The 20,969-nt window shown below is 27.7% G+C and overlaps 2 protein-coding genes across 4 annotated transcripts in view; one reads left to right on the top strand and one right to left on the bottom strand.

Moving 5' to 3' along the window:
* The window catches only part of LOC107445983 (cationic amino acid transporter 4), a 44,396-nt gene that overhangs the window by 18,438 nt on the left and 4,989 nt on the right, over positions 1-20,969 (bottom strand). Inside the window, exon 1 of one of the 2 annotated variants that reach the window (XM_043054577.3) lies at positions 13,303-13,459. The exons of the other annotated variant lie outside the window; for it this stretch is intronic. Coding sequence (XP_042910511.2) covers positions 13,303-13,315 — 13 coding nt within the window. The 5' untranslated portion in view covers positions 13,316-13,459. Of the gene's footprint in view, positions 1-13,302; positions 13,460-20,969 lie in introns of those variants that run through there. 2 annotated transcript variants of the gene reach the window in all.
* Positions 5,343-20,969, top strand: part of LOC107455608 (pancreatic lipase-related protein 2) — a 46,486-nt gene continuing 30,859 nt past the window's right edge. The window contains exon 1 of one of the 2 annotated variants that reach the window (XM_087169064.1): positions 5,343-5,481. Coding sequence is in view for 1 of the 2 variants with exons in the window: in XM_087169063.1 (XP_087025189.1) it covers positions 10,051-10,114 (64 nt within the window). In the remaining variant the exon portion in view is untranslated. Of the gene's footprint in view, positions 5,482-9,898; positions 10,115-20,969 lie in introns of those variants that run through there. The other variant, XM_087169063.1, reaches the window with a different exon arrangement.

The following is a 20,969-nucleotide window of genomic DNA, read 5'->3' as shown; positions in this document are numbered from 1 at the left end:
ACAAAACAAAATACAACCAAAGAATTTCTGTGATAAAATACAAAAATGAAGCAGAATTATATAGGGGAGAGTCGGGTAGTCCCGCTCGCTTAAGGAGTATTGCTTATATTTCTGTATAATAATGAGTAATAATAAATATTTTGTGTGTTTCTATTGTTTTATCATCTAATTAAATAATGCAAAAAGAATAAACCAAAAAATGAATAGTTTAACTTAAAAAAATAGAAATTTAAAAAAACATGTTTTTCAGCTCTTTTCAAAATGTGTCGGGTAGCCCCGCCCAGATACAAAGTTATGTTTTTTGACTGTTTTTTCAGGTGTAAATGAAAGTGACCAATGTATTGACAATAGGTAAACCACGTTTATCATTTGTATCACAAAATTATTTTATTTATTACATATTTATATACTTTTTCAGTGAATTCTATCATTTAGTAACAATCATTTAATAACAACATTATTTGTTGTTAAAAAGGCATATAACATTCAAATTTGAAGCAATAAAATAATAATTTTTGCAACCGCACATTTATTGACGAAATAAAATTGGTCGTTGATACCAGACATTCATGTGAGCGGGGCTACCCGAAATCCAATTTTTTCGTAAATTTGTAATTACTCGAACAATTTTTCGCATATAGACTTCTTTCTTCGTGCAAATTAAACTTAAGACTACATACTTTAATGCTGTATGTATAGAAAAAATTATTTTTTTAGTATTAAAATGAAGTTTAATCGAAACATTCAACCAATTTTTCTTAATTTCATGACTACTGTATTCAACATATTTTCAAAACTATTGTTTACCATGTTAACAGCTGCATAAATACATGAAACTTTGAAAAGAATCTTTTTTTAATATAACAATTAATGTCCGATGGCTCATTGACTTGAAAAAATATTCTATACATATGAAATTGACAGTGGGCGGGGGTACCCGACTCACCCCTATTATATGAAAATAAGGAGTTTCTTTTATAGTAAGAAATATTAATTCACTTTTTAAATTGGTTCACATCGGTTTTGAAAATTAGCATCTCTGCTTCTCTTTCGGTTGTTCTTCAAGAGATAGAAGATAGTAATTGTAAATTGCATATAATGTAATCTTACTCATAACTTATACGAAAAATAATTTATTATCGCCAAAAAATATGCTTGGAAATTACAAATGGTAATCATTTGCAAAGCGAATGGAAATAGTAACACATGTTTCATGCGCCATAAAAAGCATCATTCCTTGTTATGTAAACCAGACAATTTAGAGTTGCTTGGCGCCACTTATTTTAAGCCATCTTTCCCAAATCGGAACTAAATCGAAATATGTATCATCGACACAGAGAAGGAAATGATTTATCTTATCTGCTGCCTGCTTGGCATCTGTAAGTGAAAGTGTAGTCTAGTTCTTATTCTTATCTAATTATTTCTGTTAGTAGATTTTTTTATTGAGGATCGTGCTTTGACAAAAAGTGCTTTACGAAGGCAAATTTTCTCCGATATTTGATCCAAGAGTTCTCTTGTCTTCTGGATTGGGTTCAAAATTACATTACAAAATTACATAAATGGCTGCGGAGTTGAACATTAGTAGTCTTAAACCCAAACAATTGGGTCGATTGTTCAACGACGGTTATAAAATAAAATAATTGAACTGAATAAAAGATTAAAGACACTTTTATTTACAATTGATACAGAACAAAGAAAAACGCAATTTTTAAGTAAACTAAGTACGTGGAATACTCACCAAATATTTTATCACAGTACTCAGTACGACAGAAAACTATACAGGATAAAATTAAAAAAAAGTGACGTTTTTAGAGAACAAACTGTAATAGACTAATTTTCATTTTGTGATCATTAACACAGTTAGGTATAAATAGTTAATGGTTGAGTATTTATTTCTTCCAATATTTTTATCCATTTTCACCCAAATGAAAATTAAAACTTGAATTCACCATTTCATCGAATTTATTTTTTTTAAAATTTATTTATTAGACATTTTAATAGTTAACCTTGTTGAATTTCGCATCATCACCATTTAGTTTTAGATACTGTGGCATTGTTTTTCTTAATTATAACGGATGAAAATAGATTTTTTAAAAAAAAGTAAGTTTCCAAACTAAAATCATATTAAATTTTTATAGGTCATCCCATGTTGCAGTTTCTCGACTTTGTTTCAACGGAAACCTGAGTACATTTTATCTGATGATCTAATTTTCACGTAGTAGTATGCAATTTAAAAGGCTTAAGGAGTAGAGTTTGGAAGAACCCGGGTTTTTTTCAAACTCGCAGCCTTATCAAAACCCGGGTTTTATCAAGTTTTTGATGAAAAAATTGGGCTTTTTCGTTTTTTTAAGGAAGTTAAAAATTGCTATGTTATTATATTTATTTCTTCTCAATAAACAGATTGTTACATAAGAATTTAAAATTATTCCATTAAAATATTCCAATTTTTTTTTATTGCATTTACACAGAGCTAGTTCCGAAGTCTGTTGGGATAAAATTCAACTTTTTCCTCTGGTACCATTACAAATGAATCTGCACTTTTTTAAAATTCCTATTCAACTTTTGATTATCATAAAATTATTTAACTGTTTATCGCCAAATAGTTTGTTGAGTAATGTTGCGTTAATTCTTAACAACAGTTTTAAAATCATAATTTTAATTGCAAATTTTTCTTGGAAACTGTTTTATATAAAACTTATAGTACAGGCAAATGTAACTTATTTACTATTTATTAAGCTACATAAAGTTTTCAATGAGTTTTTATAAAATGTTACGTAATAATGTAATATTACATGATAGCTTTATATAATAAAAGAAATAAACTTTTCCTTTAACTAAAAATAATAAAAATAATAAATAATTAACTAAAAATAATAAAAATAATTTAACTAAAAATAAAAATAACAAGTCATAACAATAGTAGAGAATAATATTAACAAAGGATAATGAATAACTATATCAAGCAAATTTCTTCAAAAAAATCAATAAATAATTTGTTAATCGAATAAATTTTTTACTGTTTTTTTCAAACATTTTTGCATGTTTTTATTTTTTACATGTTTTTTTACGCGTTCTACATTTTTTTAAATGGGAAAAAAAAAATGTTAATCTTAATTTCTGAAATTAATTATACAGCTCAGAAAAAAAATTCTCAAACCTAATTAAATTTTATGAAATTATAAAAAATTGAATAGTTACTAGTTTCTTAAACATTATTAAATTTTAAAAAAAAACAGTTTTTATGTTTTATTTAATTTTCGATTATAACCGTTGTAGAACAGCTGACCCAATTTAGGGCTTACGACTACCAATGTTCAACTCCGTAGCCTTGTAGTTTTGAACCCAATCCAGAAGGCGAGGGAACTCTTGAATCAAGTTTTGGGAGTCATTTTGCCTTCGTGGAGGACTTTTTTGAGGGAACTAACCCGCACTTCCTACGAAAACCTCCTACGGTTAGCGTGATGGCAAGGAGACTCTAATCCATTAGCCATCTACCACTGAGCTTTTCTTTTTTATAATAATGAATTAACTTAATTTATAATTTATATCTTAACAGTTTGCTTCAAAGAAAGATTTATAACACCCACGCATGATCTTCAAAAGGATCATGAGTAAGTGGAGGTGGCGTTCATTAAGCGCCACGGGGAATTACCAATTTCATTCTGCTTCTCTCACTGGCTGGACAGAGCGGATCGATCACGTGATGTGTTCAAATTAAATTAGTGAAATTTTTTTTCAGGTTCAAGACTGGCAATGCCGTCCAAGTACAAAAAATTGCCAGGAAATGGGAAGTACAAATCTTTTTTCACTGAATAACTGTATGCATAAATTTCATCAGGTCTGATGAAAAGTACGAGAACAAGGGCGCCGGCAGCGGGGTGCAAGGGGGTTCAGTTGCAACCCCCTGGCTTTTTTTATAAGCAATTATAGAGTATAATAATTCTTTTATTACAAATATTTTTATTCAAAAACAAATAATTAAGTAATTATTGATACGTAACATTTAAAAAATTGCATATTATTCGTCATGCATATTATTCGTCATGCATGTTATTCGTCATGCATATTATTCGTCATGCATATTATTCGTTATGCATATATTATAACAGCATATTTATTCATCATAAATTTTTGTACAATAACATATGAATATAAATCAGGGGTTCAACTAACCTAACTTAATGATTGCTTGAAACTATGCACCATTAAATAGAAAACTATTTCCTTATTTTTTTATAGAATAGCCATCGTAAAATAACAGAAGAACTTAAGTAAATTAAGAACTTTTATATTAGCTCAAGTATATATTTATAAAAATTTATAGAGGAAATGCATCCGAAATCTTGAAAAAGTGGGTTTAAGTAGCTCGGACTTATGGTATTTTATCAAAGTAAGATTATGGTAATTTATCGAAGTAAGTGTCTTACGTTTTTGTATATAAAAGGAGAGCAAACTTGTTTTCATTCAAATACATTACATTTTAACTAAATTTAATATTAAAGTTTTAAAACTAAATGAAAGTAAAAAGTTATTTTATAAATTTAGTGGGTTTCATGCTTAAGAAATTCAGGTATTAAAAGTTTATAAGTGGAGCTTCCTTTTCAAATCTCATTTTATTTCTATGTGTTTAAAAGAGAAAATTATGTAAGCATTACTTCCTAATCCATACTTTTTAGAAAATTTGCACGTTTATAAGAGAAATTAAAATTGCATAGTGGATCCATGCAATTCATATTCATTTCTATTCTATTTCCAAGGAAACTCTATTTCCAAGGAAAAAGAGTAAAATACAAAAGTACATTATATTCATCACGACATAACTGTTTAATCGTCATTAACTTTTCTCTTTTATGAACATAATAACTTAAGAAAAAAAAACTATTTATCCTGTATAAAATCAAACAGGTTTAAATTTCGAAAATTAAAAATTAATACTGATATTGTTAAATTAAAATTTTTCTAGAATTTAATATAAAACTACGACTACACATTTTTATTGTTTTAAGGACACGTTACGAAAGATATAGAAAGTACATTATTTACTTAAAGAACTACAAGAAAGTTTTCAGACAGATCTGTTATTATTGTTCCTTGTAATCGTAAAAAGGTGATAATCCTTCGCTTCAAAAACATGGGCTAATTATATTTAATATAATAAATGTGATGTTTATTATCTTGGCAACCCCACTACACCATCTGAACACTATAAACGTAACTTCGCTTGCTTATCAAGAAATACCTTAAATTCTCCATCTGACTTATCATCAAATAGTTTTATGGTATTATCATTGGTACTTATCATTAAGGCCGCTCATTTCACGACAATGCAACTTTTTGAAACCAGATGTTTTCAAGGTATAAAACGCTGTTTAATCAGCCAATCGTAATCCATCTAAAACAAGACATTTGTTTGTATAGAAGAAATATACATTTAATATGGTTGTTGATTTTAATTACCATCTCAAAGGGCAAGTTAAACAAGTGAGTACCGCTTTGTTCTAATTTATAGTTTGTTTTCAACTAGCTCGTTCATACCCCATTGAGTAATTTCATATAAAAATGATGTAAGTTTGTTTCATAACATGTTTGAGAGCTTTAGAATTATGAGACATTTAATCATTTATCTAATATCGGAATATCTTATGTATTGCCTGTTTTATTTTAAAATTAAGATTAAGGTATATTGCCTGAAAAAAAGTAACATGATTTTTTAGTACCGGCACTTTAGATGCATCAGTCGTAAAATCCATTTTGACCATAAAATATTATACCATAATATTTATTCAATTAGAATGGTTCAGTAATTGCACGATAATACTATATATAATAAACTACAACATGGTAATTGTACTCTAGTAAAACATTGGTAAGAGTTGAACTGTATTTTTGCGAATTTGTTGCGAACTTAAGAAACTCTGTCCCATATTATGGTAAAAGTTAAAGAGAACACTTGAGTATGCTATATTAGAGTGTAGTTAAACATAGTTCGAACTTGAATGGAAATATGTTAACTTAGATGGAAATATTGTTCAAACTAACACTTTATAAAAGTTACAAAAAGTTTGCACTTTATTATACACATAGTACCTATAATTATGAACCATATTATAGGCTCACAGTACCTATAATATGGTTCGGCAATGAACCGAAGTTTTTTAGTAAAGTGGAACTTAAGTTGCTTCGTATTTGTCCTTCGTAACTTATATAAAGAAATCTCCAAAATCAGAATATAATTCACATTTTGATAAATTGGCTCCCTCTACAAGACGAGTTAAATCTGTTCGTAAGGTAATTGGAAATCCCGGCTGATTGCAAATGTTACAGTTATTTTACGATGTGCCAGACTAGTTGAAAAAATCTCTTTGTTTATTGAAGATTACGATATGTGAGGCTAATCTAATAAGATTTCTTGAAAGTTTTAATGTTATTGCTGCATGGTATTACCAGATGCTAACCTTCTTTGTCGTTTAGATATATTTGTAATAGGCTAATTGTAAAATATGAGTTTTGCAGACAGCCGAAATTCCAATGCCAATGAGCATAGAAAGCCCACAGCAATAAGCCTAACAAATGACGTTCACTTAATGCAGTGTTTCCCAAAGTGTGGTACGCGTACCCCCAGGGGTACGGGAACAGTTTAGTGGGGGTACGCGTTCTTATGCGAAATATCTTGCAACAAACGAAAATTTCAAAATTTTTTATTTAAAAACAAAGCTGGCCATGAAAATTCACGACTACGTATTTTTCTATTGGCTATTTTTTGCAAAGTTGACAGTTAATAATAAGTGGTGTCGACAACCAGTTGTAATTTCTAGCTTTTGTGCAATTTTTAAATAGTAAAAAATGCATTCATTTTTTTATTAGTGGTACACAGCGCTACGAAAAATTTAGAAAGGGTACACAAAAATCATAAGTTTGGGTGCAAAGAGCCGGGTTTTTTTTCAATTAGCCTACGGCAGACACACCTCTCAGAAATAAAACACTCTTTTTAGACGATTTGCACTCTTTTTACTGTAGCATTACATTTATTTATTTATGACAACAATTTCATCACGAAATCTCGTGATATTTAATGAAACTCAAAACTCGGAAGTGCTTGAAGAAACAGCTCTTTCACTCGTGTATCAGCTAAGTGCATTCTGCGAGTTCTACAACATTTTTTTAAATCTGATTTGTATACCATTCCTTTATTTGACGAAATGCTACGAGTGCCAAGGGTTCATTTGCTCGAAAGTTAAGTTGAATGTTTTGGTTCGACTTCTGAAAAGGCTTGCGAACTCATTAAATTACACTTTTTTTCATTCTATGTTGTGCTTCCTAATCAATCATATTAACCGATATGTTCAAATAAGCCAATTTTTTTGACGAAATTCGTATCCTCCCAACAAGAGAAATAGTAGATTTCTTCGATTTGTTGAGATGATGGCTCAGAGCATTTCCGACGAAGCAACCCGTCAAAGAAGATGTTCTACAATTTAAAAATTCATTATTTAAGGGGCAAACGCTTCAAATTGTTCTAGTATGTGGAAAAACCAGTCCTTATAGGAGACACTCCACAGTCCAAGGATGAGAACTGAGACCACGTCTATCAACTTCGTTGCGGTGGTACATAACTTAGCTTAACGATTGCTTCTTCAGAATTCAACATAACCTGTTCAGATTACCCATGTTTATGGATTAATGAAGTTAGGATATGTGGAACCTTATTGCACATTCATAAAATGCTTTTGCTATGTAAAATACCGTATTTTATAAGCTCTAATTGTTTCATTTAACAATTGTTAAAACTTTATTCATTTCTGACACATACTTTAGCAGAGACAAGCTTAACAGCTAAAAATAAAACTCGCCATAATAAATAAAATTTATACTTGTCAGCTTCACGGAGAGAAATAAATACAATTGATATATTCATCACTGTGGAATGAAAACGAGACAGAAACACTACACGTCATAAACCGGAAGAGGAAGTCAAAGACGAAATGGACGCTGAATTAAATTATTCGAAAGAGAATTATGAACTCATTTTGCTTTCGGCAGTCACGTATTCGGAAGCTACTCGGTTAATTAATTAAATCGTTATGAAAAAGGATCTTGATTGTTTTACTTAATATTAAGTGCATTCTTCAATTCCTCTTCTGATAGATATCATTTTTAAAATTGGAAATGATTCATAATTTTCAACTTAAAGGTATTCCGAATCTACTCAGCTAATTAAGTATTAATAAAATGAATCCAGTTTGTCTTACAGGAAACTTTAGAAAAAGTGCTTTCTTCAATGCATTCTCTCATATATATTATTTTGAAAAATTAATTAATTCGATAATTAAATAATTGCGCATGAAATGAATCTAGATTATTCTACTTAAAACCTTATGAAAAAATTTTTTTCATTGCATTCTCTTATAGATAGAATTTTTTAAAAATCGAAATAACTTACAGTTTTCGACTGTTTGCTATTTAGAACAGCTCGATATTTAAAATGTAATGGATATTTTATTGAAAAGAATCTAGCTTATATTGTTGAAGAAATCTAGATAACTTTAGAAAAAGTTCCTTTTTAAATGCCCCTTTAATAGGAATGAGTATGACTTATATTCTCAACTTTTAAGTATACCCAGATAATTAAGTAACACTTTTCAAAATTTTAATTGTTTTGTTTAAAATCATAAAATAAGTGGTCTTATTTATAAAATTTTTCATGGATGTCATTTTCAATAGGAAACAGTAGATCATTTTTCAATTTTAAGGAAACCACTTTGATCCTTATCTATAATGCTTTAACATAATATTTTCTTTACTAATGAAGTAGATTATACACTAACATAACATTTAAACTAAGCAATAGAGCAGACTTTTCGTTAACATAATATTTGAATAATCAATTTAACAGACTATTCTGAAACAAAACAATTTTATTAATCAATGCAACCGATTTCGCTCTAACATATTATTTAACCAATATGGTGTGGCAGGGTTTGAACTTAACATTTATGTTAATCTATACAGCGGATTCATGTTTTCCGCACTGCAGATTAAGAAAAAACCAATAGATTTAAAAATCAGAAAACGTAAATGTGAATGGATTGGACACATTATTTGAAAACCGAGCAAATTCAAAGTAAAACAGGCTCTATAGACTGGACAACAAAGGGTAAACGAAAGAGGGATAGAGCTAAAGTGACAAGGCGCAGAACTATTAAGAACGGGTTAAAGACAATAAACAAAACATGGAGGTAGGTACTTTATTTACATTGCACTACAGCTGCACAATGGGCTATTGGCGACGGTCTGGGAAACATCATTGAAGAGGATCAGAAGACATGCCATCGCAATTTTGATCCACTACAGGAAGAATAACTTAATACTTATGCTATTCATAAATCTAAACAACAGGAATTAAGCCCAAATAATGGCACAAAAAATGAATTTAATTTACGTTATTTAGCATTATCCATATGCAGTACAAATTACATTTAATCTTCATTTGGAAATTTGGCAAATTATACTACAAATAAAAATGGAATTTTCGGTGCATAAAAACATAAAAACAATTAACAAAAAGAATTATTAATTTAAAAAAAGTTAATTTATAGATCTTGAAAAAAAATCAATATTAAAAATTTTATGAAATTTAAAAAAAAAAAAAGTATTTTCAAAAACTTTTTCCAATCATTCCAAAACTCTTCAAACGAAAGGAATCTCTTCAAAATGGCTAAGGACTTCCATTGACTTTCTTTCAGGAAAAATACGTTTCTTTCACAACAAATCGAATATTTAATTGCCGTATTGATAACACGAACAAGTTTTCGTTTCAGCAACTGACCCAAACGATTTTTTATTTAACAATTCTTGTTCGAAAGTGAATTGTAGATAGCTGAGGGTAATTGTGGGGACTTCACTTTCGATTTCTTCAGCAGTAATGAACGAGGACATGAACACGCTATTCCTCAGGGCACAAAAATTAACAAGGTCAGATGACAAAGAAAAATCCCTTTACGATTCGGTTACTGATTATGTGTTTACCTTTGGTTCAGCTCAACACCGAAAATGCGTACAACTTACGTAGTACTGATTCTTAATTTACAAACGTTCTTGGTCCTACATGTAACAGGTAAGTGTATTGGAATGAAATTTATACCGGAGAAATAATTTGTTACTGATCATGTTTCGTGAAGGTCTTTATAATTGCTGAGTTGGAAAATTATTTGAATTACAAATTAGATTCCATGTTTCCTCGACAAGGTTAAGATTTGTCCTTAAAATTAATTGTTTATCTTTTTTCTGACTTGTAATATATTTAAGTAACAGGTTTTACCTAGTTAATATTTTCGAAACTGTGCCAACATAAAAAAAATTTAAACTGTAGAATATATTCAGATCACTACAGTTTTATTTGAAATCAACTTCACATTTCTGCTGCTCAAAATGAATTGATATGCTATTTTAAAAAACCTAACATAAAAAGAAAGCTGATTAAAATCTGATAACAAAAACTGTTTTAAAGGATTTATAGGTTTTATAAAGAAATTTGAGTTTTTTATATTCACTTATCTTCAGAAAATAAATAAATTAAGATTAGCAGTTATTTTTCATTTCATAAGCAAATAGTATTTAACTTAATTATATAAAATCTCTTACTATATTTATTTTAATGAAAATGGCCTTATTATTTATTTTGATGAAATATTTATTTTAATGAAATTGCCTTATATTTATTTTAATGAAAATCCTTTAAAACAAAAAACTGTTTTAAAGGATTTATATGTTTAATAAAGAAATTTGAGTTTTTTATATTCACTTATCTTCAAAAAATAACTTAATTAATTAAGATTAGCAGTTATTTTTCATTTCATAATCAAATAGCATTTAACTGATTTATATAAAATCTCTTACTATATTACTTTTAATGAAAATGACTTTTTTAGAAAATGCTGAGGTGTAATGTGTCGACTCAAAATAATTACTATTTTAGCGCAAACGTTAAGATATTAAATTACTTTTTTTAAAAAATGTATTTTAAACACTAATGTATAAATTATATTATATCTAGTGTTCGAAACAAATATGCATGAATTAGAGACAATTAACATCTTCTCATCGATTTTAAAAATAGTGCTCAAATTTTAAATGAATTTTTGTGCCTCGTAAAAATACTAATTTCTGTCGTTTCCCGAACTAATTAATATTTAGAGCCAATTTGAATTTGGCAGAAGTCTAAACATCGATGACTTTCTACGAAGCTAGTGTTACGATATCTTTAATTGTATCAAAACGTAATTTATATTTTAATTTAATTTATTTAATTTCATATTTATTTCGATTTACTACTTATTTAATTGCCTTTTATTTACTCAAAGTAGAGATTAAAGATAAAAATGCATTTCCGGTCCTACCTTATTTTTTGAACACAAGTTTGCGATGACGATATTTATGTATACGGTCTATTCTTTTCTAGTTCACTTTGTAAGCATGGTTTTTAAAAATATTTGTCTTATTTCATTTTTAGATATTTTTCATTAGTCATTATATAAAAGTATTTTCCATTAAAAAATGCTGTAATTTGCTTGGAAATATATAAGTTTTAGCAGATCACTCAACTTTTACTTGTTTATAGATTTTTTTTTGTTTCATTTTATTCCTCAAAATATTATTTTAAATGGTTTTTCATATGGTATAAACAGTTTTTTTTTAATTAAAAGATTAAAAAAGAACTTTCCTCACAAGCACCTTACCAAGTCTTTCAGGGCTGTATTTTTTAACTGCCATGGTGAGAGTGCCACGCGGTCAGACGACGTGGATAGCTCCTGATCTGGTGTCCCCCTTTCCGAAGAAATTTGCCAAAATGTATTGTAACATTACTACTTTCTCTCCTTTCCCCCCATTTTTGCCAAATTTTTTCAATTACTTCTATTTTAAAAATTATAAGTGTCAACCTTTAAAATGCTCAACAATATCTTTTTTTTTTTTTAAGAAAAAAGAAAAGACTGACTTATTAGGTGTGCGTTAAAAATTAAAAAAAAAACTTATTACGTATTTTTTCATACTGACCAGCTTTAAATTGAAAATATTTTCTTCGTCAAACACAAAATTTAATATCTCAATGTTTCTTACAAACTAAGTTTTTTTTAAACAATTTTCACACCAAGGAATTTTTTAAAAAAATATCTTATGTGTTGTTTTAAAATTAGATCTTAGAAACATGAGTAAAATTTAAAGTCAAACTGTCAAAATAGTTCTCGGAAAAAATGCTAAACGAAGGCAACATTGGCGAATTTCAAAATCCGATGTAAAAGAGGTGCCCGGTGTCGAGTGTATTTTATGAAGCAAAATATAGAGCAAAAATTACTTAAATATTTAATTTAGGAGCGTGATATTCGCCTTCATTTATTTCTCATTATGTCATGGAAATAAAAATATAAAACTTGAGTATTTAATACATTTTTATATTAATTTTTATATTTTCATAAAATTTACATACTTCCTATGTTTATATTACGTATTAATTGCTAAATCATGTCAAAATATGTATTTCATTATGCATTATTAGTTAAACATATTCTGAAATACTGAAACAGTACGCATGGTTACATTCGATACAACTACTATGTTCAGTATCTGAGTAAAAAAAAATGCTTCACGTTTTATTCAGACGGAAAAAAGTAATAAACTTTATTAGCACAATTTATCCATTATAGGAAAATTACACTCAGGAAAAAAATATAGTAAAAACTACCAGAATATGGTAAAATTACTATATTTTTGGCTCTATGTAAACAGCAAAATGCAGAGCAATTTTCACCGAATCACTTTGGTAATGATTTAGGTCAAATTATCAATTAAATACGGTTTTGTAACATGTAATAAAATTTGGTAATTGTGGAAAAATTTGGTAATTTTTTTCCGATACCCTAGAGCATATTATGAAACTATTTATTCAGTTTAATTTATCTTTCAATTTTGTATTTTTTTTTTACTGAATGTATAGTAATAAAAAGTATTATTTTCAAACCAGAATTGCCGGTAAATTGTAACCGGGAAAAATTACTAAATGAAGGATTTAAATACCCTATATTTTGGTTTAATGGTTGTTGTTTTTCAGAATTATGGTTGTTGTTTTTTTTCAAGAAGTATCGTCACCATAAAGTATGGTAATTTTGCCAAATTTTAAAAGGAATTTTGTTATTTTAATTTCAAACTTTAAGAGCATTTTTAATACCTGGTAATATTAAAACATATTTATTTAGTAAAAAGTATATTTTTTTATCCAATAGTTTATGAAAGTAAGAAAAGTTACAGTACCGTAGCGTCCCATTTTATTTCATTCCAAGCTCCCCGTGAGAAAATATATGCAGCTATTCAGTCTGATAACGTAATACTCTTTAAGAACATGAACTATGTTGGCCATCTGTAGAAATTATCACGCAATATTTTGACGGTCAACCAGTAGACTGGTAAATGGGTCAGAAATTATTTCATTATTTTATCAAGTAGGAAGTTTTTAATTTCCATCTCAGAGTGGGGAGGGCGTAAGGGGCGTGTCCCAAATGCCTATAAGGTATGAAAATTACGATCAGAATGGTTGGCAACACGTCGGAACAAAATGACGAAATCAATTATCGTTCTTCTGCGGATATGAGTGATTAGCCTATTCTTTTAAATTTTATTTTCAAAAGTCTTGTGATCTTTTTTTTTAAAAAAAATACCCCGAAGAGAACCGCGGTGACTCTGAGGATTGAGCGTTCGCTTTCCAATGATGTAAACCGGGTTCGAATACCAGAGATGTCCGGTTGATACAAATTCAACACCCTGCTCACACCCGCTATAGTATTGACGTTAAATATCCTCAGTGGTTGACGGATCATGGGTTACAGTCCTCTTGTCGTCAGCCTAATCGTGGGAGATTTTCGTGGCTTCTCACCCCATGTAATGCAAATGTGGGTTAGTTCGATCAAAAAGCCCTCAATGAAGGCAAAATTTCTCCCAATACTTAATCCAGGAGTTCCCTTGTCTTCTGAATAGGGTTCAAAATTACAAAACTAAGGAGTTGAACATTAGTAGTCATAAACCCAAATATTAGGCCAGCTGTTCAATGACAGTTATAAAATAAAGGGTTAAGGATGATGAATAATTGCTTCAGATGTTTAATTAAAGTGTTTTAAAGATACTAAAATCTGATATATCAAATAATAGCGAATGTTTTACTCTCTATTGTCTTCTGGAGTGGGTTTAAAATTGCAAGGTTACGGAGTTAAACATTGGTAATCGTAAATCCAAAATTGGGTCTACTGTTGAACGACGGTTATAAAATATAATAAAATAGAGAGAAGAAAAATGTTTTAAATATTTATCGGGACAAATTTTTAAGTAGGAACTATTTAACTCACTCTCAAGAGTGATTTGAATAATTCCAAAAACATCAAGCATTTTTTCAAAATTAAAAATAAGGTTCTTTAAAATTATTTCATGTAAAAATAGTTGCTGTTCTGAAACGGGTCTAAATGTAATAAATTACAGAAAATTATTTTTTAGATAAAGTTTGTAAGATCTTGTCATTGTGATTAAAAGTAATCATTCTCTGCAACATATCCCAACAAAAAATGATTTCAAACAATTAAAATGTATGATTACAAATAATAATGATCAACGACATATCACAAGATCAATTATAAATAGTCAAAATGCATGATTACAAGTAATAATGATCGATGGCAACAAATCACGACAAGAAATGTTAACAAATAATCAAAATGCGTGATTTCAAGCAATTAAGAATATTTTCAAAAAAGAGGTTTTTCATAAAAAAATTATATTGTGCATAGTTTTCTTTTCTTTTCTAATCTATTGCAGCACAAAACTTCTGCGAAATTTACTTTTTTGACTAACACGTTTTAATTTTAATTTTAAAAAAAAAATTACAATGTTATTGTTTGAATCGATATAATAACTTTAAAAGATCTAAAAAATAGCAAAAAATTTAAAAATTGACATAGAATGACCCAAAGGCAAACCTAACGGAAATACAAATCGTTTAATGAGTTTAAATTCATAAAATAACCGTTAGAAAAGCATTACGTGAAATTAATTGACAGTAGGCTAACCAGCTTAATTTGCTTGAAAATTTATAGTTTCCTCCTTGCAAAGATAACTTTAATTTTTAAATATTAATTAAAATAATAGCAAAATATCATTAACGTCAATATTTAATTATAACTTTCATTAAAAATATTCTTTTAAAGTAAGTTATCTTTGCTTAAAAATAGTTATATCTAAGTTAAAAATAGTAATTTAAACTCTAATAAAAATCTTAAAGTATAAGCTTTATTTTTAAAACATAGTAAAGTTAGTTTATTTACAGAGTTAACTATAGAGAATTGAAAAATTTATTTGATTGAACAGTAAAAGCTAATTCAACGTGCATACTTAAATGATAAAGCTTCCATATTAATTAGTTCAAATATTTAATTTTTATATTCATTGAAATAATTACAAGAAATTATTAACCTCAATATAATTATGAATTTTAATTAAAATTATTAATTTAATTTAAAAATAGTTATCTTGAGATGAAATACTAGTAGTAATCTAACTTAAAAATAGTAATTTAACTTCGAATTAAATTTTTAAAATTTAACCTTTATTTTGTATCTTTATTTTGATTTTTTTTAAAAATAAAACTATAGTAGATAATTTAAAATTCATTTGATTCAACCTTTAAAAATAATTCAACTAGCATTTTTTTAAATGATTATGCTTTCTAATTAATTAGGTCAAATGTTTAAGTTTTTGTATTAATTTAGTAATTATAAAGTCAAAGATTTAGCATAATTAAATGGCTTAGATCTATTTTTTTACAAAAGCGAAAAAAGTAAAAAAAGTTAGAACGAACCTGTTTGTAATTTATGTAGAGTGTGCAGTATATGGGTCATTCTCACGAAAACTGTCATTTTTCAGTTCATAAAATCCCAAAAAAGTAAAGTGAATAAAAAGCTCTGAAACTTTTTATATTAATAGAAATATGTAATGGCATTATAAAGAAAGTATATATCCTATAAATTATACTTAATATTTAAATTAATTAATTTTTTAAATAATTAACTTATAATTAATTAATTTATAATAATTAATAATTAATTAATTTATAATAATTAATAATTAATTAATTTATAATAATTAATAATTAATTAATTTAATAAAAAAATTAATTAAATAAGTAAATTAATTAATTTAATAAATTAATTTATTAATTTTTAAATTTATTTTTCAAATTAATTAATAAGTAAATTAATTATTTTCACTATTTAAAAAGTGAGGGAATGATATTTTATTTTAATACATGTTTTTATCTAAGTTACATCTACCTAAAGTTTGAAAATTATAACATATTAAGTATATCTAATATTTATTATAATTTAGTCTTATATATTTAATAGTTTTTACAGGTTTGGGAAATAAAATTGGCTGGCACGATTGAATAAAAAAAATTTAATAATATACTCATCTTGAATCATTCCCTCACTTCAGCGTCATTCCCTCACTTTATACACTAGTGAGGGAATGACGAATTCAATAAAATTTAAAAATAACAGTTAGGCCTAATTAATTTCTGAAGTCAATCGCATACAATTATATTCATACAAGAAAGCAACATATAATTATCCACTTTCTCGATGAAGTTGTATTTTATTTTACTCTAAAAAATGACATGAGGGAATGACGAATGTAAAAATTTTTACCTGGTTTGATTCATTCAAATTTATTCCACAGCAAAGCACGATTGCGAAACATATGCAAAACATACTGCATGGAAACATACTGCAATTTTGTTCTATGATGCCAGTTGTTAACTTCTGAAGTTTTTATTAAAATATTTTTATTCTAAGAAGATTGCAGGTGATAAGAACATTGTTGTGAGGGAATGACGCGAAACACTGGGGACAAAGTTTAAAATAGTGCTGTGTTAATATTTTTATCAGAAATTAAATTAAAAATTGATTTCCTGAATTCTATATTTCAGTATTCTGAAATAAAAAACACGAATTTGTAAAAAAAAAAATTTATTTCAGAAACAATTTTTTTCTTTTTTTAAATCAGCAGTGGGGACAAGTGAGGGAATGACATATTGGTATATTTTAATTACCTAAAATAAATAAAAAATAAAAATTGATAATTTTATTTTTATTCTTTTGTTAGCTTGCATTCTGAAGGACACTTTCCCTGAATTTTTTTTCTTCGTAAGCTGTAAAACAAACATAAAATATACTGGGGACATGAAAATGACTGTTTTTGTGAGAATGACCCATATAAAATGGAACATCTTACTAACTTTTCGTTTAATAATTGGAATTTCAATCACTGATATACAATTTTAATGGTTCGAGAAATTAACTTTAAGTATGCTAGTCAGTTAGCAGACGATATTTTTAAGTTAGAAAATCAGCCATAAAAGGCGCATTTTCTCTGAATCTCTGGTCTGGTTCATCTGGTTTAATTTTTTTTGTTTTTATCTTTCGTTAATATTTAAATATTTTAAAAGAATTTAGTTCTCAATTTTAAACTAGTTTATCCAAAGATAATTTGATGCAAATAAAGTTTCTATAAAATTTCATTAATTTTTTTTTTAAATGGTTAGAAAATTCGGAAGTTCAAAGCAACAAATTTTCGCTTAATTGTAATCAACGTAATTTTAAATGGCAAAACACTGCATTCCAACGAAATCAGCCAAATAGTTTCTCTGCAATGAAGTTTCAAAATAATTTTATTTTTCAATTTTCATTTTTCGAGAACCATTTAACTGATTCCGTTCAAATTTTGGATTTCGTTAGTTGAAATAACTATGCTCAATATTATGCAGATATCTGTTTATCTTATGTTATAAGACTTTTTCCACCATTTTAATATTCATCGATTGTAAATAATAAATAAATGTTAAATAAAATCTTTCATTTTGTTGATCTAGATTTCGATAAAAGAGTTTCACAACTGTGTTCAGAAATTTTTAGATTCTCACAAAGAGTTCGAGAAGTATGATATAATACAAAAAAATTTAAATTTTTCTTAACGATTGAAAGACAATTTTCCAGAATAGGCTTACCCTCACCCTCTATATTTTGAGAATGTAAAATTCAAATATCGTCTGCTCAAGAAAAATAGCTTGCTTAAAGTTTGCCCATCGTACCAGTAAGATTGTAACTTAGCACGTAAAAATACGATAATTAAATCAAAAGATATCAATATGCTTCATTTCCTATTTTGCACACTGTACTTTGCGTCAAGTTTGCATGTCATTAAAAAAATGTCAAGTGTTTAGTTTCATCACCCTTTACCTTGAGTAAAAATACTATAAAAAAATTTAAATACACAATGTTTTTTTCTTTCTTTCATGTTTCAGAAAAAGATAGGAAAAGAATTTAAATGCACTGAAAAATATCCTTCTCGTCATAAATTTTAAATTAGTTAGTAAAAAACATTCTGATTGACTCCGTTTTAACGTAGTTAAAAAATTTTCCATTGGGTACTGGCACTTCGAGGAGAAGATCAAATATACGCACGCATGACGTCAGCTCCAGCTGATCATCAATAAACAAAATGGCGTGTCAAAGTTGAGCTAAGTTTCTCCAGATTAGTTAGAATGTTAATTAAAGTGAAATTAATTAACTACAGCGCCATATAGCACATTCAATTTGTTGAAATAAAATTTTTTCTTAGATTTATTAATAGTTTATATATTTTTTTGTAACAAAGTGATATATTTTTGTTTTGTGCATAATTAGTTTGTTCATGTTCTACATGACTTCTTGCCTTTTTTTGTTTTAAGTAAGAAATGTATCACTTAAGAAAATTGATACTTGACGGGGTAAGTCAACTCGAAATTAAATGGAAAGAACAGTTACTAACGTAAACAAAGCCACGTTTTAACAGCCAATCAGACTAGTGATACCCACATTACGTCACTTGCATGTATCCCATTATCAGACAGTGAAGAGAACATAAGAGAGCAGTATTAAAAGCAATACAAGTTGATAAATGGATTACTGATTGATGAATTTTTGTTTTATGAAAATAGCTAATTCTAGCCATCAAACTTCATACTAGAATACTTAAGCTTCTTTTTAAACACAAAGTCATCTTGTTCGCTTGTGTCAAATCTACCAGGTGCATCGCATCACTCATTGCAGCGATGCCAACTGCTCCGGGCACGCCAAAATAATTTAAAAAACGGTAAATAACTACAAAGTAAATTTTGCAAATATTTTACTATTTTTGATTGCTTTTTATATGGCATAGCATGACTTAAGTACTATAAAGTGGTGAATTATATAAGCCTACGAATTATAAGAAATAGTGGTGGATAAAAATCTACTAAAATGAATTTATTAAACCAAGAATCACAATTCATAAACTACCACTTTAAAATATATATTTGTTGTCCGGAGCAAGTTGGCATCTCTGTCATTGTAATTTTTTAAACACTATTTAAAAATTTTAGCATCTGACAATGTTTTACTTTTTATAATCACGTGCTAAAATAAATTCTGCAAATTTTAATCTGCACGGAAATTTTTTATCTAATCAGTTACTGGAATTTTTCTCTTTCTTCACTAGTTACTGTTTCGAATTTTTTTTCTAACTTGAAATTTAAAGACTCTTCTTTTTTTCATAGAAAATCTATTTTTCTGAAAATAAAAATTATACAATTAAATAAAATAAATTAGAAGTAATAAAATAAAATTGTTATATCACTAGAAGACTCCGCCCCCAACTCACTCTGTTCAACAAACCCCGTAATTGCCTGCTCATAATTTTTTTTTTTTTTTAAATGTTGGTATTATATTTTTATAAAATGTCACTTCATTTTTAAAGTATATAATTACTTTAATTTCATGATAGAATATTTTATTACTATGCATATCTTAATGAAAAATGAGCAATTACTTGGATTTGGAAGGAAAAAAAAACACTGTTGAATTTTTTCTGTTGCATGAAAACTTTAGTTGATCGGATCGCAAGATATTTTCGCGTTGCTAATTTCAAACCAACAATCGGTTTTTCTACGAGCTACAGTTTTTATGCAATTTAATAACATATTCCAAACCAGGAATTTTTTATAATGCACTCGAGGGTACTAGGGATACTCCATACGAGGCGTCCCCACTTCTCTGCTACATAGGAAGTAGTAAGAAAAAGCAAAAATATATTTTAGATTACGTTAAGATCATTTCGTTTGCCTTAAAAGTTTTTTTCAAAGGAACAGACAAGTATATATGTACAAGTATATTCAAGTATGCATCCATACAAGTATGCATAGATACAAGTATACATGCATCTTTACGTTCCTTATAAATTTGCACACTCATTCAAAAACTAAAGTAAACTAAAAACATCATTTTGGAAAAAATATGTAGCCATCCGGACAAAACTAATTTTAGATCAGAAACTTCCACTCCCGAATTAGGTAAGATCAAGTACTTGTATAAATGCAACAAAAAGTATAATAAAACCCCTGTATAACTGTATCTATTTTGGAAAAAAAATTGAACTTAGAAATGCAAAATGTGCGATACAATAAGAAGTAATAAATGAGTAGTAATTTTACTTGCTAAAAATATATAACGTTAACCTAATATTTTATGATAGTTTAAGTTCGAAACGGTATTTTATATCTTTCGAATCTTTTACAATTTTAAAAATTTCGATATGAGTGTTAAGATTTATATCTGGCAACATGTAATCTCCCCCTTCCTCTCTTTTTTTTTTGTTTTAGTTATTTCTTTTTTGCTGTTACATATGATATCAACTCAAGAGCTAGCTAGGAAAATAAATATCTCGATGGAGAATAAAAAATACTTCTACATCAATGAATAAATGATAATCACTTTAAGGAAAAAAAAGTGGGAAAAAAATACGAAACAATGAAGTTCATTGTTCGTTGCAATGTTTGAAATTGAAATCACGAAAACAATGAAAAT

This window comes from Parasteatoda tepidariorum, chromosome 8 (genome assembly GCF_982258835.1).
Source record: "Parasteatoda tepidariorum strain Cologne lab strain chromosome 8, Ptep-v5.0, whole genome shotgun sequence".
NCBI classification, from domain to species: Eukaryota; Metazoa; Arthropoda; class Arachnida; order Araneae; family Theridiidae; genus Parasteatoda; species Parasteatoda tepidariorum.
The sequence above is the reverse complement of the archived record's forward strand: the minus strand, read 5'-3'. Positions and strand labels throughout refer to the sequence as shown.